Source organism: Condylura cristata, unplaced genomic scaffold (genome assembly GCF_000260355.1).
Source record: "Condylura cristata isolate star-nosed mole 26May11 unplaced genomic scaffold, ConCri1.0 scaffold00011, whole genome shotgun sequence".
NCBI lineage: Eukaryota > Metazoa > Chordata > Mammalia > Eulipotyphla > Talpidae > Condylura > Condylura cristata.
The window spans coordinates 38,855,760-38,881,702 of record NW_004567112.1 but is presented as its reverse complement, the minus strand read 5'-3'; the positions used below and the strand labels follow the sequence as shown (position 1 = coordinate 38,881,702).

The 25,943-nt window shown below is 47.5% G+C and overlaps 1 protein-coding gene across 1 annotated transcript; it reads right to left on the bottom strand.

Moving 5' to 3' along the window:
- Positions 1–1,741: 1,741 nt before the first annotated feature.
- On the bottom strand, positions 1,742–25,438 carry NPFFR1 (neuropeptide FF receptor 1). The gene is made up of 4 exons (XM_004680809.1): positions 25,431–25,438; positions 9,961–10,275; positions 5,023–5,122; positions 1,742–2,618 (listed from the first exon to the last, which is right to left on the bottom strand). The coding sequence occupies exons 1-4, from the start codon at positions 25,435–25,437 to the stop codon at positions 1,742–1,744; spliced, it is 1,299 nt and encodes a 432-aa protein (XP_004680866.1). The 5' UTR covers position 25,438.
- Between the last annotated feature and the right edge of the window lie 505 nt (positions 25,439–25,943).

Below are 25,943 nucleotides of genomic sequence, written 5' to 3'. Positions count from 1 at the left end.
TGTGACCTTTGCCTCTTCAATTCTCGCTTACATTGTGAAATGGCAACATCAGCCTCATTTGTATGAATTAAATGAGACAGTGTCTGGGGACGTGCTTGGAGATCACCCTGTACAACTGCATAGGAATTTTCTTCTGCTTAGGAATTTCCCTTTATCTAATACTCGGAGTGGAATAAACAGAACCAAGTCATTGTTTATTGAGTGAAACAATCAGGGCCAAGTCACATTCTCTGCTCTGACCCCTGGGAAAGCTGCTCTTTTATACTAAAATTCTAGCAACACTGTTTTCTGTAGAAATGCTGGAAAATGTCCAGTGAACCACAGTTTATTGGGTTACTGCAAAGACCTCTAAGGCAACCCCACCTCCCCCCTCACCTGTAGAGAAGCCCCATTTCTCCCAGGTGATGCAGGTGCACTGGTTGAGAGATATGGAAAGGAGGAAGTTCCTGGTCCACATTACTTTTGGGAGTATATAAGTTAGTTATCTGTGCCAGAGGGGGCTTAGTGTTTATCTTCCAGGAGGCCCCAAAAGGCACCCCAGCCACCACTGCCTCCTCAGCTTTGCCCAGGAGGGAGGAGGGAAAAGCGGACTTAGGGAAGGTTTTGTGCTTGCAGCTCCAGTGAACAAATGTGTTTCCAAAGGCAGCAAAAAACAATAGGTCCTGTGCTTTCTCTGCCTCCCGTCCATGAATAAATAGATGACTTCGAGTGGTCTTGCAGCTGCCTGTCGCATCGTAAGTTCTTGCCTGGGCCTGAGTGATGATGGTGGGCATGACGAACAGAGCTGGAAAGACTGAGTTCCTGCCTCCTTTCTCTGGGCTCAGACCCAGAAATCTGCAACTGATGCCAGCTCCCAGGGGCTCCTTGAGCAGCTGCTTGGATGTGACATCCTGTTGAAGTACTTTGGGGAGAAGAGAATGGCCCTGGCTTACCCCTTAGAACAAACAAGACAAACCGACATTGAGTTGGCAGGAGGGGCGCAACATGTTCTAGGAACCGGCAAAGGGAAGTGGCTTCGGTAAACATAGGGACTCTGGGGTACAGATGCAAAGCATCAAATGGGCTGGTCACCTTTGTGGTTTACTGCTTCCCAGCTGCCTAATTAAGACTTACACATTTCACCTTCTGGAGACAGCTGGAGATGGCAAAAACCATATACAGGCCCCGAGTCAGTCTCCTGGGAGAGATCCACTTAGTCATCTCCTCTCCTTAGATGAAAGGGAAAAGCGTGGCCTCCCTGGTGGCACAATGGATTAAAGCACCGCACTATGGAACTCTCTGAAGCCGAGTTCAATCCCCTGCCAAGCAGCTGTGGCAGACCTCTCCTGACCTGCCTGCTGCTCCCCTCAGCAGTGTATTTCAGTAGATCTGCCTGTTCTGTTTCCCACTCTGTCTCTGGTGAATCCTCTCAGCCACCACCCCCTCTGGCCTGTACCCCAGTTCTGTAAGCATAAATAAATAAATCTTAAAAAAAAAAAAAAAGGAAAGGGAAAAACATATTCATGGTGTTGTAAGAATTCAAATGATGTTTGGGGAGTCTGTCATGTAGAAGGTTTCCAGGAAAGTTAGCTCCTTTTCCCCTGAGGGGGCAGCCCGTGGAGAAGAAATCATTAGCAGCCCTCCACTGTGTTGAGTTTGAGAGGGAGAGCCTGAGGCACCCTCTCCTCACTCCTCTACACTTGGTTACTACACTTCCAGCTGTCCATGTCCCTCACTCAGGGGTCTGTCCTTGCTACACCACTCAGATATCCCAGGCTGGAATGGTGAGGGGCAGGTGGGAGCAACCCCGAGCCTCCTCTGCCAAGCCATGGTGGGCCACCCAGCCATTGCGCAGTGGACGGCCACCAGGCCTGGGGCCCCCACTGCTAGGCCCTGACTCCAAGGGCAGGCCCGAGTCACTGGGCTGCACCTCCGCGAAGACCCGGGAGCGCAGAAGCCCACTGGGTGGGTTAGAGTAGGTCTCCTTCTGCCTCCCCCACTGCAGTGGGCAGAGCTGCACGCGGAAGGCCGCCTGGAAGCTGCGGCGGAAGTTCTCGTTGAAGTAGCCATAGATGATGGGGTTGGCGCTGCTGTTGAAGAAGGCCAGCCAGTGGGCAAAGGGGAAGGCGTAGACCGTGACCAGGTGCAGCTGTGGCTCACTGAGCTGCCCGTAGTCGATGAGGAGCAGCAGGGCCCAGAGAGGCAACCAGGACAGCGTGAAGAACAGCGCTACCATGACTAGCATGTGCACCACCCTGGCCTTGCGCCTGGCCCCCAGGCGGCCCTCCCCCGCCGCCTCCTCGCCCGGGCGGGCAGGCCCTGAGGCCTTGAAGAGCTTGCGGGCGATGCGGGCATACATGACCACGATGAGCATGAGCGGCGCCAGGTAGATATGTGAGAAGAGCACAGTGGTGTAGACCTTACGCATGCCCTTCTCGGGCCAGGCCTCCCAACACGAGTAGAGCGGATAGGAGCGGTTGCGGGCGTCCACCATGAAGTGATGCTCCTCGCGCGTGACAGTCAGCGTGACCGCCGAGGGGCACATGATGAGCAGGGCCAGGGTCCAGATGACCGCGATGGTGACCAGCGCCTTCCGCAGGGTCAGCTTCTCGCGGAAAGGGTGCACGATGCAGCGGAACCTGCGGCGGGGAAGGACATTCTGAGAAGCTGGGTTCTGGGTGCTTCCGGACTTGGGAGCTGGCTGGAGGGGGTGTGGGCACTTTATGAGAACTGTACCTGAGCCTGCTTCAAAGAACAGCTCCGACATTCATTAGGTTAATTTGCAAACAGCTTTCTGGTTTAGGAGGGAGTCAGCCCCTAGGCTGAAAAGCCTAGGAACAAAGGTCAAAACAGGTATTTGAAAGGGGGAGAAGGAAACTACAGGTAATGTGGAAATAGTGTCAGTTCAGAGCGGAGTGATGAGTCTGCCTATTCTCTCCTTGGGTAGGCTCATAAAAAAACAAACCCAATATTTACTTGTAACTTGGGATTATCCCGAAAGCCAAACCAATTAGTCCAGGAAAGTCTAGGTTTCCAGAAAAATTTGGGAGTTGTGACAGGCTATCCCTATGACATCTTGGCCAGCATCCTTTCAACAGTGCCTCCATGGTATTAGGACAGGTCTGCGACATTTCCTTGTTAAAACATCGCAGCAGTGATTGTTATTACACCCTTAATTTACTGGCCAGAAATGACAGATTCAGAGGTGGTTCATGGTCAGACAGCTAGCAAGACGGAAGGACTGATCTTGAAGCCAGATTTGATTTGTTCCACTGCATCATATGAACCAGTAATTGTAAACCCTTCCTATGTATTAGCATTTCCTGAAGCATTTTTTAAATGCGTGTGCCTGCTCTAGAAAGGTCATGAAGAAATTTAGGAGCTGAACGAGCACAAGAACACAGGCCTAGAGTTGACTCCCAATCATTTTACAAACTGTGCCCTGCCCTCCTGCCTTCTCACCCTTCCCCCTACCTAAAGTTTCAATCTTTGGCCTACTCATCTTATAGACTCACATGCTTAAAACATGGTGAGAATAAATAATTTGTAAAGCATATAATACTGACTATAAGTGAAATTAGCAATGACTGGATAGAAGAGAATCCTGGAGCAGACGAGGAAGAATTCGTGTAAGAAGTAGGAATTTGAAAAATACTGCAACCCCCAGTAGAAGAGGCTGCACAGTCAGATATTATTAATAACAAAATAGAGATCAGGGAGGGAGAAGGACTTCCCTTCACAGCAAGGCTAGTTAGTGACCTTGCAGAAACAGGAACCCAATTCTGTCTCTCTAGCTGCTGATTTTGGTCACAAAACACTGGGCTTTTGTGAAAGCCTCTCACCTTTCCACAGCTATGATCACCAGTGTGAAAACAAACTGATATGGCCAAGTCCTAGAAAGGGCGGAGCTAAGAAGTATCTGTGGTGGGAAGAAGATAAGGAGGAAGATGTGGGTCTAAGGAAGAAATAAAACAACATTAACAGCTAACAGATTCTGTCTGAGAGTCTGTATCCTCTTTACAAACAAAAGCTCACTGTAGTGTATTTACCATTTTACAGGTAAGAAAATTGAGACCCATAGTAGATATGTGATTATCCGAGGTCATATCTCTATACGACCAAATAGGCAACAGTACCAGGTTTGAAGACAGAAGACAATGACCTCCAGGCCCTCCCTGGTGGTGCATGGGGTTAAAGCACAGCACTAAGAAGCTAAAGCCACTTCAGCATGAGTTTGATCCCTGCCCCGGAGGTGATCCACATGGTGGGGCAGACTTCTCCTGACCTATCCGCTGCTCCCCTCAGCAGTGTACTTGTCTATCTGCCTGTTCTGTTCTCTGCTCTGTCTCTGGTGGATCCTCTCACCTCTGGCCTATACCCCAGTTCTGTAGGAATAAATAAGTAAATCTTTAAAAAACAAACGAACTCCAACTTACCTGCCTGCTTCCCATACCCTGGGAAAAAGCACCTAGCGTGGACCCCGCATGAAAAAACATCCTGAGAAGGAGGCATGGGTGGAGTGGTACAGAAGAACCTACTGTAATTATGTCAGTTTTATTTTTTGCAATGTTTCCTTGGCCCCAATCCATTCCCAGATCCATGCTTATCATAGAATCCAATGGAATCAGAGGCTGAAAGATCAGAAGTCACCAGAGATGATGCGGAGACGGAAGCCAGCCAAGAAGTTATAGAGGAGCAGGAGAGACCCTTCCTCCCCAGACATGTTGAGGCCAGCGCCTCAGCCAGCTCCCCTGGCTCTGGCCAGGGGCGGCAGATGCCAGCTACTCAAGAAACAAGGACTGGCCTCCAACTCCTCAGGCCCCGGGAATCCCTATTAAACCTCCTTGAGAGCTGTCTCCAGAACTTGCAAAAGGAAGTATGGTTCCTTGCAGGTCCCTCAAGTCTAGAAGACAACTCTTCCCTTTTTGACTTAGGAGTCAGCCCTATAAACTACAGCCTTGTGGATGGCCCAGCAATGGAGTCATGCAGTAGCTTTTCTAGTGCCAGGCACTTTGTGGAAAAACCACCCAGGATGCCTCTCACCTTTCCACAGCTATGGCCACCAGTGTGAAAACGGAAGCTGATACTGACATGCCCTGCACCAAGCCGCTCATCTTGCACGTGGCGTTGTCAAAAGGCCACCCTGCAATGACAAAAACCACACAGAGTGAGTGATGCCTCACCCACAAAGAGCCAGAGGCCTCTGGCCATGTAAGCCTCCCTTTCTGTGCCTTGGATCTTCCCTTTATGGGCTGCTGGGAGTCATCCCACCTCCACTTATGCTCTTCTGAGAATGGACAGCTGACCAGCCCATAGCACATGGGCGGTCTGACTACTAGAGGGACAAGTTTCATATTGACCAAAGCTCTCTCTCCATGAGCTTTAGTTTCATCCTGTCCTGCCTGATTTCTGCTCATGCTGTCCTGGCCCAGGGTCTAGGCCAACGGTTCTTGACCCTGGCTGCTCACTAGAATCACATGAGCACTTTGAAAAGAACCAGTACTCAGGTCCAGCCCAGACCCATCACCATCAGAACTTCTAGGGCTGGGACCCAGATATCAGAATTCTTCAAATCTGCATGGATTCAAGGGCTGGTCAAAGTTGAGAAACACTACTACAGATCAATCCTGACTCCCAGGTGGGGCCATATAAGCAGCTCCAACCCCTCCTACCTGGTGTGCTCACCCCATCCCTGTCATTCCAGAGATGACAGAAAAAAGATACTACTTGAGCCATATCTTTTTGAATGACTCTGGCTCTTAAGAACCAGGACAGTGTTTTGTGTTTGGGGTGAAATGCAAAGTGGAATACTGACAATAACAAATAAATGCATAAGTGTATTGTAAATGGATAATATGACCATACTGAAGGGGGAGGGGAAGCAAGAAACTAACCTCAGTAATGTGGGGAAAACAGCATTTTGATTGTATTCTATACAACTACAAAAGCAACTGTATGTTAGTACTGTATTGTCATTAATAATTTGTTTCTCAGAGGGATATGAGTTAGCAATATGGTACCATTTGTGTATAATAAGATTGAACAAATAAACCTATTGCAAATAAATAGATTTCTCACTATCAGAGAAGTTACAAATGAGGAAAAGAAGAAAGTTAAAGTGAATCCTATGATATTGGATTAGATCATGGCTTTTAATATTTACACAAATGGGTAAATGTAGAAATCAATAAAGATGTGTAGGTTAAGTTGGTATGAGTTAGCATACATATATTTCCCAGTTTTGACCCTTGAGAGGGCCTAGAAGCAATCACACTCCTATGCCAATATTACCCAGATCTTGGTTTCTAAATGCTGTGCTCCTGCAAGTTACCAGGTTGGTCGATGGCTGGAGCAGAGAAAATAGAAAATGAGCCTGGAGTGTTTTGTGTTGCCAGAATGTAAGGAAATACTCAAACCAATCCTGGCAGCATGTCACAGGAACCAACTTGAAAGAGCTCCCTGTAGTTAAAGCCAGGGGTAATTTAAATATCAAAACAAATAAGGATAGTGTTGCATTATAATCCATAGGGTAAAATTCCAGTTAATAAATGTAGAAGAAATGATGTAAGTAGCAAGGGGAATTACAACAGTAATACTTGTAGGCAGGAACCATCAACTGTATGTGAAAATGGGTGGACAAAATCATGAGAAACAGGACGCTTTCATAGAGTCAAAGTTTCTCTCCATGAGATATTTGCTAATTATGAAAGGAAAATGGTAGCTTTCTAGTGAAAAAACCTGATAGATACATCTTATCCAAATGATTAAAGTTAATACCAACATTAACACATGTAGATATTATGAGCCTTATCAATGTGTAGCCTACATTATTCTTACCAAATAAGCATAGACTTAATCTAACTAAAAGAAGACATTAGGCAAACCAGAGTTGCAGGACATTCTGTAAAGTAACTGTCAAGGTCAAACAACTCAAACAACTGTCAACTGTCAAACAAGTCAAGCTTGTTAAATTCATGGAAGACCAAGGAACTGTCTACAGGTTGGAAGAAACAGACAATAAAACCATTAAATGCAATACATGATCCTGGGCTGGAACCTGGATGAGAAAAGTGCACTTGTGGAGAAAAGATGAAGTTCAAATAAAGTCTGCAGATTAGTTGCTAGACTGTGTCAACATTAGTTTCCTGGTCTCAGTCATGTATTATGGTTATTGAGGCTCCTAGCATCAGGATAAGGTAAATGTGGCACATAAAGCTACAATCTGCTCTGTTGTGATGTTTTAGTAAGTGTAAACTATATAGTTCAAAACAAATGAAAGCAAAACAAAAATTCTCCAGATTCAAAAGGTGATATACTGTGTGATTCCACTTATGTAACATTCTTGCAAAGGCAAAACCATCTTTTCTGTCCCTCCAGAAAGCAGATTGATGGTGAAGGAACAGTCTGACTGCAAAGGATGAAGGGAAGCTTTTTTCTCGGTGATGAAGTTGTTCCCCTCCTTGATTGTGGTGGTAGTTATGCAACTGTCTCTATTCATTAAAACTTGTGACACTAAAAAGAGTTGGGGTTTTTTTGGATGTTATAATTATACCTTAAATATTTAAATGTAAAGCATGCATGTATCCTCACTGCACATTTTATAAGAGGGCATACAAATAAGAAGACACATCCTACATTCAATAGGATGTTTACCGAGGGGCTGGGGAAGGAATTTAGAGTGGGGTAGGGAAGGGAATGAATGAATAAGACATAAATGAGGAGCTTCACAACAGGATTCAGGCAGGTGGTGCTTGGGGGTACAGAATGCCCTGTACATGTGCATTCTGAGGACAAGGAGGGGACGAAGAAAGAAAGAAGAGTGTATGAAATTTTGTTTTGTTGCAGAACTTCCTATCAGAAACTACCTGAATTGGGCCATCCCTGGTGGTACAACAGTTTAAAGAACAGCACTGTGAAGCTCCCTGCAGCAAGCCACTACAGCATGAGTGCAATCACCAGCCAGGGAGCTGACCCACATGGCCCAGCAGACCTCTCCTGTCTCACCCACTTCTCCCCTCAGCAGTGTATTTCAGTAGACCTGCCTGTTCTGCTCCCCACTCTGTCTCTGGTGAATCCTCTTACCCCCTGCACCTCTGTCCTATACCCCATGTCCTGTATGCATAAATAAATAAATCTTTAAAAAAAATTGCCTGCATTTCCATCAAAAGGAAACTGTTTAAATAAAGTTGTGGTACACTTATATAATGGAATTTCTAAGCCAGTGTAAAGAGAATAAAGAACTTTTATTTATTAATATGGAATAACTCCATGCAAATTAATTTTAATAAATCCTATTTACAATGTACATGGTATATTTTTAAGCTGGGGGTGGGGGAGAAGTAAAGATACAGAGCTATTTGAAAATTTAGTCTGGGCTTCATGCTTCTGCTTACATCCAATATATTTGGAAAGAGACACAGGAAACTGGCAACATTTTGTCTCCTGGAGAGGAACTAGAATGCCAGAGGAGAGGGGTGGGTGGGCAGATTTTTCACTGGGTCCCATTTGCTATCAAACACTTGTTAAAATTGAGGTATATAAGGAAAACTGACAGACATGATTCTAACCAGCATAGTGTTAACTGGTGCATGCGTGCATGCACATTGCCCTCTGCACACGTGTGCAGATGAATGCCTAGGAGTGTCTGTGTTTGGGAAGGAGAAGCCAACCATGTTTAGGTCCTGAAGAACCAAGGATTGGGCAGAGAGTAAAAGTCCTGCCAGACAGAGCCAGCTCAGCTAGGGAAGCTGACTGCCCTGGCTCCACTTCCTGGGTTCTGGAACCTACAGAAACATGGACTGCCCCCCCCCCGCCCCAAGTCAGGTGATGGCTCCCAAAGGGGCTATTTGAGCACTGGGTGCTGGGTCCTGGCTGCTGGGAGCTCCCAGCTCAGAGTCTGCAGACTCTGACCTCTAGGGGTCTCCACAGCTCTGGAAACCAGTCCTTTCCCCACCCAGAGTATAAGGGATGGTGGAATCTGATTCTGGAGCAAGAAAGAGAAATCACACAGAAGAGAGGATGTGATAGTGGGGTCCTTCTGACATCAGCATGGTGAATAGGCTGAAATTCAGTGTCCAGGTAGTCTAGTTCTACTTGAATCTTTTTCAGCAAATGCCAGTTCTTTTTTAGACACTCCCACAGACAGGGAGGTGTTTGTTTTGTTTGTTTGCTTGTTTTTTGAGGATCTCTCTTTTTTTTTTTGAGGACAACTTAAGTGGGTTTTCAGATCCTTATTTAGAGGAAATCTTTTTCACTATCACTTCTTACTGGTTCTAGTTCTGTCCACAGGTGCTCCCTGGGAGAGTAACACTCATTGGTGTAGTAGTTAAAAATACAGATGTGATGACTTTTGCAGCAACGTGGATGGAGCTGGAAGGGATCATGCTTAGTGAAATAAGCCAGAAAGAAAAGGAAAAATACCAGATGATTTCACTCATAGCAGGAACATAAAAGACTGGGGTGGGGGGGGGGAATAATAATAATGAACAGCTATATACCAGAGACATTTTATGGGGGTAGAGTGGTGAATGGGATCAAAAATGGGGGCGGGGAGTGCATGGAACTATGGTGATGGCACACGGGTGAGTTGGTGATGGGAAGCCCATGGGGATTACAACTGAGATGGGAAAAAGCACAAAATGATGTAAAAATAAACTATTATAAGAAAAAAAATTATGGATGTGAGAGGTGGGGCTTGACACTTAGCTGTGTAACTGTACACTGGTCCCTTATCGCTCTGAGCATCAATTTCTTCATCATTAAAATGGGATAATAAGGCCTAATTCATTGGGTTGTCGTGAGGATAATTAAGCAAACGTAGGAAGACCATGTCACACAATGTCTGATGCAAAGAAAATGACTCATTCATTGCATCTGGAAAGACTGGCTTGAGAGCTTGTGACACTAGTGTGCTGGCCTAGAGAGCAGGCTAGGATGATTTCTGGGGTGAGGGAAGCTCCTGTCTCCATTGGCTGCACTCACCAGTGATGAGGTTGTCCACAAGGGTGGTGGGCATGCAGAAGATGCCCACCAGCAGGTCGCTGACTGCCAGGTTGAGGATGAACATGTTGGTGACCGTGCGCATGTGCCGGTTCTTGAGCACTGTGAAACAGACTAGGGCATTTCCCACCATGCAGAGCAGGAAGATGAGCGCATAGGCCACGATGAACATAGCTGCCACCGGCGAGGAGTGCTGATAGTAAGAGGAGAAGGTGAGGCTTGCAGCTGGGGTGGCCTCAGCAGGGCTCCCATTCTGGCTGGGCAGCCAGCTACTGTTGGCAGGGTGGGGGGACACCCCTAAGAGCAAAAAGCACAGAGGTCAGGATCCTAGCAGAGACGAGATGGCTGACTTCCCACTACTGAGGAGACCCGGCTAGGCGCGCCAAACCCTGACCGTGCCCTCTGACCTCAGTCATGTGCTCAACTCAAGTGCACCTGGATGTCCTGATCCAAGACAGTTGGCCTACAACCACTCAAACCTGACCTCATGCCTCCCACTCCGTCTTGTCTGGGACGCATGTCCCAATGCCAGCTGCTCTCTTGCTGGACATAAAGCCTCTCTAGCCCAGCAAGTTCCTGTCCTGTGGGCCCTGCTCTCTGCCTCAGAGTCTGGCCTCTAAGGAGTCTGTCATCCAGGTTCCATGCCCTCTGGCGTTTGACCAGGTGCAGCCAATGGGAGGAGATTGAGGGACTGGAGAAGAGAGCTGTCAGGGAGATTCATCCCTGCCTCCCCTCCTGCCCGCTCTACCTCTGCCGGTGGGGCTGTCTCTATGGACACAGCTCCTGTTAGGTGACTCCTCTTCCAGAGTATAGCTCTTGCCACAATCACCCAACCTCCACCCTTACTCCAGCCGCTCCTGGTGATTGCCAGCCCCTGGCGCCTCCCTATCCACTATTGGTTCTGTACTCCCCCTCCCACCACAAATCCCCTATTAAACTTTCTGCCATTACATTCCCTCTAGGTAAACCCTTCCTATGTGCACCACCTGTTTTTTCCTGGGGTCCTGACTATTACGCTCGCAAAGTCTTCAAGGTCCTTCGTCATCTCTCCCATGGAATTGTGGCTGGCAAAGGCAAGGCAGCATTAGAGCAAGGGAGAATAAAGGGAGACCTGAACCAGGGCTAAGGAGTAAAAGCGCATTTAATTCACCAGAAAGCCACCCACAGCCAAGACTGCCACCCAACCTTTGCTTCCTCCCACTACAATATCAACTTCCTCATTGGCATGGTGTTTACAAAGCACACTTATATCTATTATTTTATTTAACCTGCTCAGCTACACCCAGCTACGCCCATCTGAAATGGGAGAACTGGGACTAGAGGGGTTCAAAGATTTGCTCGAGGTGACATGGGTCAGAGTGGCAACAGGCCTGCTCTGTGTTTCTCTCAATCAGTACCAGGTTTCCCTGTCTCTGCAGCCATGTTTGGAAGGGAGAGGTTCAGTGTCCAACCACAGCCCTTCTGGGAAGTCATTAGATGTGTTGAATCACAATGTTGTCTCATAAACTCTCTTTCTGCCTCCTCTGGGACTGAATGTGACTTGTTCTAGGGGATGAAGAGTCTTTGGGGAGTCTTTTGTAGCATTCAGAGCTTAGCCACTAACCTAGAGACCCATTGGAGATTTGGGAGCTAGAGGCTAGATAGACCCAGGAGGGGAACTGGGCCAATGAGTTGGCATGATTGGTGCCCTTGGGACCATCAGGTGCAGCAGGGGCACACATTGGGGGTGAGAGTGGGGGTGGAGGGGAGGTAGAGGACCTGCACTAGTGATGGAGAAACTAGAAGCTTCCTGTGAACAGTGAGAGGAGATGACACTCCCCTGATTAGAAACTCTGGGGCATCCAGTTGTACCCAAATATCTTTTTTCTTTTCCTTTAAAAAAAAAAGATTTATTTATTTATGCATACAGTACTGGGGTACAGGCCAGAGGGGTAGGGATGGTGAGAAGATTCACCAGAGACAGAGGGGGGAGCAGAACAGGCAGACTGATGAAGTACACTGCTGAGGGGAGCAGTGGGCGGATCAGAGGAGGTCTGCCCCGCCATGTGGGTCAGCTCCCTGGCTAGGGATCGAACTCGTGCTGTAGTGGCTGTGGACAGCTTCTTAATGCAGTGCTTTAACCCGCTGTGCCACCAAGGGAGAGCCCTCTTTTTCTTTTTAATATGGAAACTGTCAAACATGTATGAGAGAGAATGGTATAGTGGACATATACAAGAATATATTGTTTAAGAAATCATTACAAAAGAGAAGCATATGAAGGCAAACACCTATATATATCACCTTCAACAATACTCAGCTCAATCACACACATCTCTCCTTGCATTATTACATCACTTCCTTTCATCCCTAATTACTTCAGTTTCTATGCATAAAAAATAGGACATAACTGGCCCTCCCTGGAGGCACAGCAGGTTAAAGCACTGCACTAAGAAGCGTAAGCCACTTCCGCATGAGTTCGATCCCCGCCTGCCCCGGAGGTGACCACATGGTGTGGCAGACCTCTCCTGACCCGCCCGCTGCTCCCCTCAGCAGTGTACTTCGTTGATCTGCCTGTTCTGTTCCCCACTCTGTCTCTGGTGAAGCCTCTCACCGCCCCTGAGCCTCTGGTCTGTATGCACAAATAAATAAATCTTAAAAAAAAAAATAGGACATAACAAAACAATCCACAATGTCATTATAAAACCTAACACATTAAACAATTACGACTTTAAAAAAATACTTATTTATTGGGCCCTCCCTGGTGGCACAGCAGGTTAAAGCACAGCACTAAGAAGCTTAAGGCCACTTCCGCATGAGTTCGATCCCTGCCTGCCCCGGGGGAGATACACATAGCGTGGCAGACCTCTCCTGACGCCCCCCCCCGCTTCCCCCCTCAGCAATGTACTTCATCGATCTGCCTGTTCTGCTTCCCACTATGTCTCTGATGAATCCTCTCACCCTCTGCATCTCTGGCCTATACCCCCATTCTGTATAAATAAATAAATCTAAAAAAAAAAAAATTTATTTATGCACACAGAATTGAGGTACAGGCCAGAGGTGCAGGGACGGTGAGAAGATTTACCAGAGACAGAGTGGGGAGCAGAACAGACAGATCAATCAAGGACACTGGCGAAGAACACTGCTGAGGGGATCAGCAGAGGAGACAGGAGAGGTCTCCTGCGCCATGTGGGTCACCTCCCCAGCCAAGGGTCAAACTTGTGTTACAGTGGCCATGAACTTCATAGTGCTGCATTTTAACCTGTTGCACCACCAGGGAGGACCCAAACGATTATGTCTTAATATTGTCAATGGTAGTGTCCTTGGTCCCCTAATTGTTACATAATTAAAAAAAATTTGAGTATGAATCCAAATAAGATTTCTGTGCCTATTAGCTACTGTCTATGTGATACCCACAATTTAGAGTAGGGCACCCAGGCTTGACAACCTGCATGACCGTCTTCCCAGTCTTCTCGGGATTACTCAGGCAGCAACAGTCATGGGGTGACTCAAAGGGGATCCAAGGTCCAAGCTGGCCTCCCTCACATGCATGGTAGTTAATGCTTCAGCATCCTGGTTCTCCTCCACATGACCTCTCATCCTCCAGGAGGCCAGATTGGCCTTCTTCACAGCTTGGTGAGCTCAGGGTTCCAGGATAGCAAGAGAAGAGGCTACAGATTCCTTAAGACCTAGGATCCAGAATTTTTACAGCATCATTTTTGTCATATTCTATTGGTCAAGTTAACTCAGCCCAGAGTTAAGCCAGAGGAGAAATAGTTTCCACCTGCTGATAGAAGTGACAAAATTACATTGCAAAATGGATGATCATGATTCACTGAAGTCCATTATTTTAAAATCTGCCACCACCTCCACATTACATTTCGCGAGTGTGGCTCTTCAGTTTCTAGGTTCTCCCTCTGCCTCTTTTCCCCATGGCAATTTACTTATCAGATAAATTACTGGGTCATTTGTCTGTTCCTCGCAGACCTGGTTTTGTTGATGTGCCTTCATGGTATCATTTTATGGGTCCCACTCTCTGTTCCCGGTAATTCCTATAATTGACAGGTCTGAGGCTTGATCAGATTATGTTGGATGATGTTTCTTTTTAATGCTAAGCTTGATCTGTGGACTCAGGAAGTGTCAGTCTGATCCCTCCGTCATCAAGTTCCATATCAGCTTTTCACCGATGTTTTCAGCAGCAGCCACAAATGATTATTGCTTAAACCTCCTTGTTACAACTCAAATTCTGCATGCTCATATCTGTTGCCATCTCTCCAGCCTCAGCTCTGGTAGTCTCTCCTTTGCTGTCTTGCTCTGGCTATCTTACACTGGCTCCCTCACTCTTGTTTTCTCCAATCTCACAGCCTTTATCTCTTGCAATTTCTTCTGCCACTTTCCTTCTTTTAGCTCTCAGTTTGAATGTTGTTCTGGCAGAGAAGCCTGAACTGATCAGCCTATTTAAAGTCAGTCCTCCACTATTTCTCTCACAGCATCCTATTTACTTTCTTCAATCTGTCAATATTTTATTAGTTTTCAGGTTTATTGTTTTTTCATCACCTTTGAAGTCAGCTCCTGAAGAGTAAGAATCTTTCCGGTCTTAATGACAGCTGTCTCCGCAGCATCTCTTCAGTGCCTGCCTATAGGAAATGGTTCATTAAACAGTTGTTGAATGAATAAATATTTATTTGAATGGAAAAGAGAATTTAGCTGATGCCAGGTGATAGGGTCCTGCCCAAAGCCAGCATTGCTGGTGTGAGAAAGCCTTTTCCTGAGAGCTCCAGAAAGATCCCACATCACAGTATCTGTTAGGAGCAGCTCCTGCCTGCTGCTCCCCTTTCTCTACCAGGCAGCTCACCCCACTGAGCCTCAAAATCAGCTCTGAACCAGTTTACATGACTTGGGGAAATCTCTGAGTGTGGATGAGTGTGGAAATTGCCAGAACCTACTCGGCTAGACTCTGGTCTTTCCTTTTTACCCACAGCCCTTCACTTAGCCTCGACAAACTGCTTAATGAGTTTATATTGCAAACTTGTTCCTGAGTCATATCTGGGGTGATCTTGCCCGCCTCTACACTCTCGTATGAAGCTGGAAATGAGTCTCTACACCTAGTCCTGCATTGTGGACTGTCTTTTCTCAACGAAGGATTCCTCCCTAACCCTAGCAACTCTCCTGGGATGTGGTGTAATGGAGTGGAGGCAGGCAGGCCTCCCACCCCACTGGGTCCCATGCTAGCAATCAGACACCTCATTAACACCCTGTCCTTTCTGGGGATCTGCCTGGTACCCTTATGGATATATTGCATCCTGTGAAAATTTCATCCATGAACCCAATTAAGCCATTCCCCTGGGGCAGACTCTCCTGGAGGTCTCAGGATATAATTATGGTTGCCTCCAGAGTATTCTGATGATTTCTGACATGAAGCTCTAGACCACCGAAAGCCTGGGGCCATAGGGAAGATGGGGCTGCACCAGCTCTCAGTGTGTGGTCCCAGACCAGCAGCACCACAGCCATCTGGAACTCGCTAGAAATGGAAATCATCAGTCTCATCCTTTATCTAGTGAAACAGAAAACCAGTTCTTTCTCTTCCACACTTTCTCCAGGAGATTCGATTGTGAGCTGCAGCTTGACAAGCACAGAGTTGAGGGACTTGGAGCACAGACCTTGGAAAGTCCTAACCCTTCTTCTTGCCTTCTTGCTGGTGACTTCAAGCAAAAGACTAAATGTTTGTGTTCCCTCAAAAACCCTATGTTGAAATGATATCCCCAGTGTCATTTGGAAGTGGGATGTTTGGGAGGTGATAGAAAACTCTCGGCAGTGGGAACAGTGACATCACATAACACCCTAGCAAACTCCCTCATCGCCATGAGAGGACAAGGCAAAGACTGCCATGTATGAACCAGAAAAAGGATCTCACCAGGCAGCGAAACTTGACATGATCCTGGGCTTTGCAGCTGCAGAGTGGTAAGAAATAAATGCCTTGTTTACAGGCTACGAGTCGGTGGTATTCTGTCATAGCAGCCCAAGTAGAGTTAACACTGCCTCACCATTCTCATTTAAAAAATGGAAACATGGGGGCCCACCCTGGTGGGGCAGTGGGTTAAAGAATAGCACGACAAAGCTAAAGCCACTTCAGCATGAGTTTGATCCCTAGCGGGGAGGTGACCCACATGGCAATGCAGACCCCTCCTAACCCACTCGCTGCTCCCCTCAGCAGTGTACTTTGTCTGTCTTCCTGCTCTGCTCCCCGCTCTGTCTCTGGTGAATCCTCCTATGTCTCTGCACCTCTGGCCTGTACCCCAGTTCTGTATACATAAATAAATCTTTAAAAAAAAAGATGGAAAAATGCAATTCCTGGATAGCCAGGGGAGACCAGGGCACCTCTCAGGAAAGGAGAGTCCTCACTGGTAAACTGGACATAGGGATCGTGATAAGGGATCCGGGTTAGGAGCCATGAGATAATTTGTAAACAGAACACAGAGCAATGCCCCGTGTGTGACCGTTAATACATGCTAGTTCCGCAGCAGCAGAATTGACAGTATGAAACTACACAGTGCATATGAGTCCACTATTTTTATAATACTCTTGGTCTGAGCCACCCTGCAAAGGATAGATGAGAGAGAACACAACACCGAGATGAACACTGAACTCAGCCTAGGACTGGGTTTATACTGGGGTTCACTGCCTGACTACTAATAACTTCCTCGATGGCGCCACCTGCTTGTCTGTTCTGGTACCGCATGGAGCTTTGCCCTCGCTAGAGATCTGGGCTTCCCCATTCAACACCCACTTTGGGAGAACCTTCTGGGGGAACACCACTTGAGCTGAGAGGCACTGGGGTCCCGCTGAGACTGCAAAGCACAGAACAGTACAGATAGCTAATGAACACATGTAACGAAAAGTTCAAGTTCATTTGTAATTTAAAATAAATGTCATAAAAGAACAGCAAGGTAAGCTTTTCATCAATCGGATTGACAGAGATGGAAAGTGTCCATGAGGACCAGAGTGCACACGTGCTCCGTGGAGGAGGGGGTGGGCTACTATCCAGATGAGCCTTCATAGCTGGGGTGCATTCATTCAGTACCCTGAAAGGGAACCCACTCCCACTTCTATGGGCTTATCCCAAGGAGCAGAACAAGATATTTTGGCATGGGGAAGACATTGACTGTGGGTTGTACATGGTATGTGCATGCATTATATCAAACTATGTATGAGGGCAAATGGCAGACCACCAAAAAAAGTTAGGGGTGTTTATCCACAGGGCTGTTTAAGTTATTTTTTATTTTCCTAACCACTAATGTGCATTTTGACCTTTTAGAAGGAAGGTCTGATAAATATGATTTAAAAACTCACTACATCAATGGTTCTAAACTCTGACTCATGTTAAAATCACCGGCCCCCACACTGAGTGAGACTCTGGGGGTGGGATCCAGGCACTGATAATCTTCTTAAAAGACTCACTTGTTTTTTTCCCCCAAGGATAGCTGGATTCTAGAACTACTGAATTACGCAGTCCCTACCCCCAAGATAGTCACAGTCGGGTTTCATGGTGCTTAACATTTTGGAGGTCACCAAACTTTTTGACATCCGGATACATCTTAATTCATTTCTCAGAGGCTTCCTTAGGGTTCTGTTCTGCCATATCAAGGACCGGTCCTGTCAGATGGAATTTACCAGATGAAAGCTTTGTATCCCCACTCTCAAAAAGTATTCTAGGCATTTTACATGCATTTTCAGGAGACTAGTGGGCATTTGAGATTACTGCCCACCTTATACCCATTGTTCTTTCTTCTGGGTTTCAAAGGAAGGAACTGTCAAATCAGGGCCTCTACTTGCTACTGGCCCAAGGATGGCAAATTAGACTTCTGCTTGGGAGTTGACCCTGGGTCCTCGTAATGAAGAATCCCATCTTGGAGGTGCTGGGTCCTTGCCTTGTCTAGACATTGATGCCTAAGGACTTTCAGTTTCTACAGCTGGGTTAATGGCTATGTTAATCCCTCCTACCCCCTCCTCCTTGTATGAGTCAGATTCTGGTCTTGTGATGCCTCCTTTTCAAGTTTCCTATCCTTTCCTCCATCAGTAGCATAATTCTTCCTTCTAGTGGGTGACTGACCCATACTCTTCCAGTAAATTTCCATTGTTGGTTATGTTAATCAGAGTCAGTGCCATTGCTTATAAGCCATGTCTCACTATACAAGGGGACTGAAGTTGATATTCCTTGTAATTCCTGGGAGCCTATGGAGTTCAGGTTCAAAACCCCAGGGACAGTGGCAGGAGTAAGGGTAGGTGGGATAGTAACATTGATGCCTGAGATTTCTGCTCCCCAGATGATGTATTCTCCTCCCCCATGACCTCAGGTCAGGTCTTCCACTGAGACCATGACCTAGAGGTTAAAAAATACAGACTTGAGAGTTGGCCCAAAGGAGGTCACTTCAGAACCTGTATATGAGGGGTGCTAAGGGGTACAACTTGTTTGAAGGAGAAACCTGGGAACCAGTCTTGCAGCTTCTTTTGCAATTTATACAGAGATTTTTTCAGTCTCGGGGCTGCAGACAGGGGAGTCTAATCTCCATGCCACTGCTTGGCAGGTGAATTAGGAAGATCCCCTTGATCCCTCGCGCCGTGTCCTCGTTGGCTGGCACCTGTAGGAGACCTGGGCCTTTGCACCGCCCCACATGTCAGGTTGTCTCCAGGCTCAGTGTGATAGCAGAACAAATGATAAAGGTTCTCTCTGAGCCATTTGCCTTCACTCTCGGACAGCTGCAGGGATTGTTCCCAAGGAAGCAAGCCTCAACAAGCCCTGAGCTTGGGTTACAGAGGATCACTGCTGAGGCAAGTGGCTTCCTGAGGCCCACAATCTCACTATTGCCATCTACCATCCCAGGATTCACCAAAGCCACAAGGATTTTGCAAACGTCGCCTTTTCTTGGTGAGTAAGAGCAGGCAGACCTTCCAAGCATATCTGGGTTGGCAAAGGCCAAAAGCTGAATGGTGAGGAGTGCCTGGAGCACCAAACAAATCTTTTGGTGCACATTCCCCTCTCCTACTCTGAAGTAGGAGTGGGAGAGGCATTCTGGAAAGGCAGAGCCAGGTAAGTACCAGTCTGGTTCTACCATGACCATGATCTGTCCAGTGGCAGTCTGTCTCCTTTCTGCAATGAGTTGAAGCAATCATCACAAGTATTTCTGCTCGCAACTTTGTGAACCAGGTGGCCTAGGCCAAATTTGAGCCCCAGCCATTTTCCTTCCTCTCTGGGTATCAACACACCATCTACAAGGCCTACTAGCACCTGCTCAATAGGGAGCAACCAAGGATTCTTGATTTCACAAGGACCTTGCCCTCCCAGGGCTCCCGTTGCCCAGCGAACACCACATACCCTGCAGGTGTTAAAAAAAAAAAAATTCTGAAGAAGCAGGTAGACCACAGCCCCAGGCTGGGCTTCACCTCTTTGGGGTCCATTCTTCTCCTACCCAATGTTTCCCACCAGGCATCACCACCTCTAGTCATCCTGGCCTCAAATTGCTTATGTTCTCTCTCTCTCCATTTCTAGCTTGATCTTCTTTTAGGGAAGATGCTGATAAAGTTGTTCACAAATGATGGGGAAATGAGTCTTGATAGCTTAAAGTGTCTCTTTTGCATTTCAAAGAGAATCAACCCTTCAATAGGGAAAAACAAAGATCTTCGATTTCAGTTATTAATGAGAGTAGCAAAGGGTTTTTGAGGAGAAAAAACTGAACTGAATTCTTTTTGTATTTAAGTAGCTCTAAAGATAATTAGTTAAGTAACCAGCTCCGTGTTCTACACCTGTTTCCCTTTTTTTCTAAACTCAGGGTAGAGTAGCTTCTGACCCAGGCCTCTCCTGGCTCTCACTACCTGGGGTTTTGCAATAGACGGGCCACACAGTGACTGGAACATAAATACCGTGGTTATTGCTCCAACTCAATTGCAGGAAGCAGGACAGACAGACTGCTATGGACAGATCATGGTTCCCAAGAGCAGGAGGCTTGCACCTATCTAGCCTCTGCTTCCTCCCTCAGCCCCAGCAGCTAAAGCCACACCCTTCCCCACCCACTACTCCCCCCAAGACAAAAGGAACATACTATCTTCAGGACAAAACTAGATACCTGAACCCCATGGAGACTGCAGCCCTAAGTGTCTCCCCCAAATCTGGGCCATTGTGCAGAAACACCCTGAAGGGCCTCTAGAAGTTAAGTCTAGGACAAACTGCACCTTCTAAACTGAACTTGAGTCTGTGTTAAATGGGGTAATGCTGTCTCCCAGCCTGCCTTCCAGGCTATACAGAAGCACCAGGATGTCCTTCATTTTTGCTCAATGCACGGTTTCCCATGCAATTCCCACCGCCAATTCGCTGGTGCACCCCCACGGGGTCCCTTGTGCTCTTCCCACCCCTGTGTTGGTCCTTCTCCCTCCTCCTCTCCTACAGAATGTCTCTGATCTACAGTTGCCCGATGGTTCTGGTTTTTACTTTATTATAGCTATATTTTTGTGGCAGCATTCCTGGGGGCATGGAAAACCTGCTTGGTCCTCCAAAATGCCCTGTGTCCTGTGCTAGAGACCAGCGGGTTTGCTCCTTCTTTCTCCTCATTTAGTGACCTCTTCTCCTGCGTGAGCGACTTCCCCCCAGGTACCCCCACTTCCAGTAGCACCTGCACTGAACTCCTGGCCACAGTGCTCTCAGGGCTCCACAGGAGCCAGTACCCTGGAGTGGGGGTGTAACAGGTACAGGTTTCATGGACTCCGCCCCTACTCTAGATGCTGGAACTCCAAATCCCATCAGTACCAAGAAGAAGCACGCAGGGACGTGAGGGCGGAGCTGAGCAGCCAGGTTGGGATAAAACCGGACTAGTGTGCTCTGGGGGGACCTGGTGGTTTGGTTCGCAGCTGACCGTTTTGGCTCTCAATTGGTTTTCATCTGGCTGGTGGAGTCCAAGTCAGCAGGACTGGTAGGACATCCTAGTTAACCTGTGTTTCTCTCCCTCTTTCCCTGGGTTATTCCTTTACCTTTCTCCTTATAAATAAATCCATTATTTAACCTTTTTGAGTGTGTCCATAATACGATTGAATCGTAAGCACACTGGTGAAGACCCACAGACGCAACCCAATTCACATTGGGGTACCCTGTAATAGGGGTGGGGGCAGGTAGTGAGGCTGACTTGTATCCTCTGCTGCCAACTGTAACAGGGTGGTCCCCAGGAAAAGGGGAAGTTCCAGGTTCCCTGCCCCACCCAGGAGGAAAGTGGAGCTGAGCAGAGAAAAGAAGAGAAGAGAAGGAATCTGAGGGGGGAGGAAGCAGGATGGAGAACCAGGAGACCTGAGTAAGTCACATGGAGCAAAGGGAGACATGTGAAGAAACTATTTTTTTTGGGCCCTGGACTGGTTGAAAGAAATGTGGGTGAGAGACCCGTGGGGAGGTTGACTGTGGCGGTGTTTATATTGATTTTGATTTTGCTCTTTTCCTCCCAGACTTGTCTGGCCATTTCTGAACCTTTTCTATGGGTCCCGGCCAGAAGGTGCTTTAGGCTTGTGGCGGGCTTTCAGCCTTGCTTTGGGCCAGTCCCTTTTGGGTGGACTTTTACCCACGAGGGGATGGGTAACTTAAGGGTTTGGATTTAGAAATTATATTCTTTGTCTTCTGTATTGTATACTCACTGTATTAAAGTTCCTTTTCATTAAAGTCATATGTTTTGTCTCAATGCGGTGGATGGCAGACCTATCTAGAGCAGGCAGGTTTGGGGGCTCAGGGGTGCCCCTCTCTGCCTGCCTTGTAACATAACCACACAGCAGGTCAGTCTAGGTCCTGGGGAGTGGTGGGAGGGCCTGCTGAGGACTAATGGACAGGAGTACAGCAATTCTGTAGGAGGCTTTGCAAAAGGCCGGTGGTTTGTTTGTGTTAGGCCTCAGGGTCTGGGAACCCAGATTTCAGTATCTATACCCCCAGGCACCTGTAACTGGGTGTGGGCATTTGATGGAAGGGACTCCATTGTATGGACAGTAATGGCACAAACAACTCCTGGAACTGTACTTCTCCAAAAACCAATTCTTCACTCTCATCTAGGAGCATTAAAAACCCCCCTACCCTGCTCTGGGGCACAACTTCTTGGACTCCCTCTTCTGAGTCCCTGAGTCTCACCCAAGAGCGCAAATAAACTCTGCTTATCTTGTCACCTAATGCTCTCCCACTGTGTTTCCTCTCCGTTTGCAGATGTTGAGAGAAGGTGCAGAAGCTCTCAGGGCGACCCTGCCAGGCCATGTTTTCCATCCAACCAACCATCCAGGAATCCCTCCAGTCCCTGCTCTGTGGGACAGGGCAGCTGCCCTTACTCCAGCTGGAGGTTGAAAACCGGCTCAAGTCAGATTCTAGGGCGGCTCTGAGTGATGGGCGTTTTCCGATGAGCTGAATTGTCTTTCTTGCCCTCCACCTGTCCCAGTTCTGGGCCCCAAAACCACACAGGACAAGAGTGAGCCCCTCTCCCCAGAGTCACCCCTCTCTCCCCTCCTTTTCTCCCCTTGAACATCTCAGGGGTTCTTCAACTAGAGGAATTCTAGGTCCCTCCCATGGTCAGTCCATTTGACCTCTCAGTCATTTTCCCCAACAATACAAGCCAGATGTCCCCCATTTTAAATTTGTGCGGCTGATATTTTTTGAACCTAAATTCAGCATTTTACATTTTACTTACAGTTCACATTCTTGGTTTTAGCCATCGTTCTAGTAGGCTGAGCAGCCTTAAATCTCAAATGTGTTGTCACACGGGTGTTAGCGGTCTCAGCCAGATTTGAGCAGCCAGCCTTCTACTTTCTGCTGAATCATTTACTGGCATGTCCAGACAAGAATCCAAAGGTCCACAACACTGCCTTCAAGCCTTTCTGAAAGGCCCTTTGCCAGTCCCCCAGGCCATTCCCATATCTCTACACCAGGTCTCACTCAGAGCTTTCATGAGAAAACTTTGCAGTGTTCTACTGAGATCTCACTGTTCACATTTTTGCCTTTCAATCTGAAAGGGGAAATTCAGTAGGTTTATCCTGATTTGTTCTTAGTGAGGACTAACGGAGCTTCCCCATGAGTACTATATTATTTTCTTTCTGACAGTTTTCGTTTTTGTAGAAAACACTTGTGCTTATAATAAAAACAGTTCTGAGCACTACCAAAGAAGAGTGTGACTATCACCGAAATCTCACCCATTTTTTGATGATGCCTGCCACCCACCTCAATCCAAGAATTCTGACTGGGTTGGTCAGTTCATGTGCTGCCAATACCCCAAAAAGTCAGCTCTTTTTGCAGGAATTTCTCTGCCTTGTTTTCTTTGAAATCACAAGTAAGAACCACCTAGAAATGTGGGAGTAAGACAACCTTTAATCAACAGAGAGCAAAGCGCAGCCCTCTGCCCATCTCAGCTAGAGCATAGCTCAGTGCTTTCTGTACTGTTTTCAGAGGCTCCACAAAGGGCTAGAATACCCCAGTGGCCCACAACAAACACAGTTCATGCATGCACCCATTTCTTGCCTTTCCCCCTTTCCAATCTCACTTCCTGACTTCTGATTCCCAGCATCACCCCCCAAATAAACTTCCTGGGCCCAGTCCTTGGGTTAGGGCTTGCTTTCAGAAGCAGGAGACCTCAGACAAAGATGTTACTGACCAGCCCTTTGCATATATTTTACATATATGCCCAATGATAAGCTTATTAATTTTGCACAGTTCATGTTCACAGCAGACCCTGGGCATAATCACATGCAATAAACAAAACCCTAAAACAGTTTTAATGTCTGGATAGTAAACTGCTGCAAAAGTGTCTCATCATTTACTAGTTTACTTAATTTATGGACCTAGATGGTTTCCAGTTTTGCAAGTGAGGACAATGGTTATGCACATATCTTTGCAAATCCTTTGAAAAAAATCCCAAGATGTGATTGCTTTATTGTTTCTTAAGAGTTCAGTGTGTTTCATAATTTATTCTAGAATATTAATAGAGACCAAGATTAATCTTAGCTGTTTAGAGCTGTTTTTTAAATCTAGCATTCCTTCCCTTTTAAAAAACAGGACGTTGTCTCTAGTAAATCCTCTCACTACTCCTGCACCTCTGGCCTATATCACAGCTCTGTATGCATAAATACATCTTAAAAAAAAAAAGGCAGGACATTTGCCATCTTCACTTCTCTGGCACTTCTTTCATTTGCTGTAATTTCCTCTGTGATTATATCTGCAAGTGTCTCTGGGTCCCTGGGATGTCATTTGTCTGGGCTTGGCAGGGTGAGCTCATTGTAGGTGGCTTCAGTGAGCTCACCCTTCTTCCTATCACTATCTTGGGTTGCAATTTCCTCCTTATGCTCCATTCTTCCATTTGAAGTAAAGTGGCCTGTGCCCAGCTCTGCCTCTCCTCCCTTTGCCACATAACCCCAGTCCCAAGCAAATTCCTTCTGATTAGTCTTCCTCAGACTTTGAAGCTCTGTGCTCTGTCTTTGCCAATTTTCCTGGTTTCTCTTCATTCTGACCTTGCCTTGGTGCTTTGCTAACACTGTTTTACAGATCTTACGAATCTTCCAGATTCATGTTGGGTTATGCATTCCTTGTTGCAGGCGTGGTATGTGCGCTTTTCAAACCCAGCTCATTGAAAAGCTCCACGAGCATTCTCACAAGATGTTCTGTAAAACTCCCCTTTCTTTTTTACCAGCAGTGTCTGCAATTATTTAGAATTTCAGGGATTTATGACCCCCTGAAGTAGTCTTCTCTCTGGAATGAATTTATGCACATTTTGTCTTAAACATTAGCATTCAACAGATGGGTAACCAGTGGCACAGAGAAGTTTAGATACTACCCCAAAGACATCCAGCACGACAGTGGACTGACTCTCGGCCTTCTAGTTTCTTAACTATGGGAACAATGTGGTTCCCTTGCCCACATTGGCTGATAGAGGGGCCTGAGCCCCTCCTTGGCAAGGTAAGAACAAGCATCTGGAAGGCAACATCCATAGCTCCTTTCCTTTCCCTCAGGGAGAGAAATTCTCACTCCACAGAGGGAGCTTGTTTAGAATTCCATCTCCTCCACTACCCCTACCCCACAAGTAGGCAGACAGCAAATAGCGCAGCTGTCTTCACCTGTTTGCAAAAGACCCTCTGCCCAGGTAGGAGGCAGTCTGCCCATGCACATCTAACCCCAGAGGCACCGGAGTCTTCTTCCTCTCTGGCTCTGGCTCTGGCTCTGGCTCACTCAAATGCACACACAGTACAGAGCCCTGTGTACAGGGAGTCTTTCCCCCTGACTATTTCTGTCTCTGTCTCTGTCTCTCTCTCTCTCTCTCTCTCTCTCTCTCTCTCTCTCTCTCTCTCTCTCTCACACACACACACACACACACCCTAAGTGTCACTCTGGACAGCCATCGCAGCCCAGACATCCCAGTCTCTTTTCTGTCCCGCCCCTGAGCCAGTGCCCCACTCACCCCCGCCTCAGCCCCCTGGTCACTCACCCTCCATGCTGCCCACTCCCGCCCGCTCCGGGACAGTCCGCAGTCGAGGAAGGCCCCTCAGGGCAGACAGGCACTGAAGGGCAGCCTCTGGGCACTGGGGTGCCCCACCAGCGCCCCTGCCTCTGTGCTCAGCGCTTAGCGCGAGTGAGCCCTGCGGAGGTTAGGCGGGCAGGAGGCTGCGTGCGCTTGCTCGATCACTCGCAGGTTCCAAGGTCCCAGCCCTTCACCGGTCTCGCTTTCCTCTGGGCTCAAGTCTGCTGGCCAGCAGCTTTGGCTGAAGGCTTCCTCGCAGGTTGCTGCCGCTGGGGCTAGAGGAAGGGAGGGGGTTAGCCCCATACTGTTGCCATGGCATCTGGCACGCGTGCCCAACGCAGCGCCCCCTGCCCGCCCCAGACTGCGGAGTCTGGGGATCCCCGCATTCACCTTCCTGCTGCAGCCCTCTCTGCAGGGAGGAAGCACCTCTGCAAAGTAGGGGACACACCCACCACCCGCTGCAATACCTTGTACCTCCTC

Coding starts and splice junctions, on each gene's coding strand:
- NPFFR1 (XM_004680809.1), bottom strand. Junction 5,123..9,960: donor TGTGGACAACCTCATCACTG/GTGAGTGCAGCC, acceptor TTGTCATTGCAG/GGTGGCCTTTTGACAACGCC. Junction 2,619..5,022: donor GTGGCCATAGCTGTGGAAAG/GTGAGAGGCATC, acceptor TCCCCGCCGCAG/GTTCCGCTGCATCGTGCACC.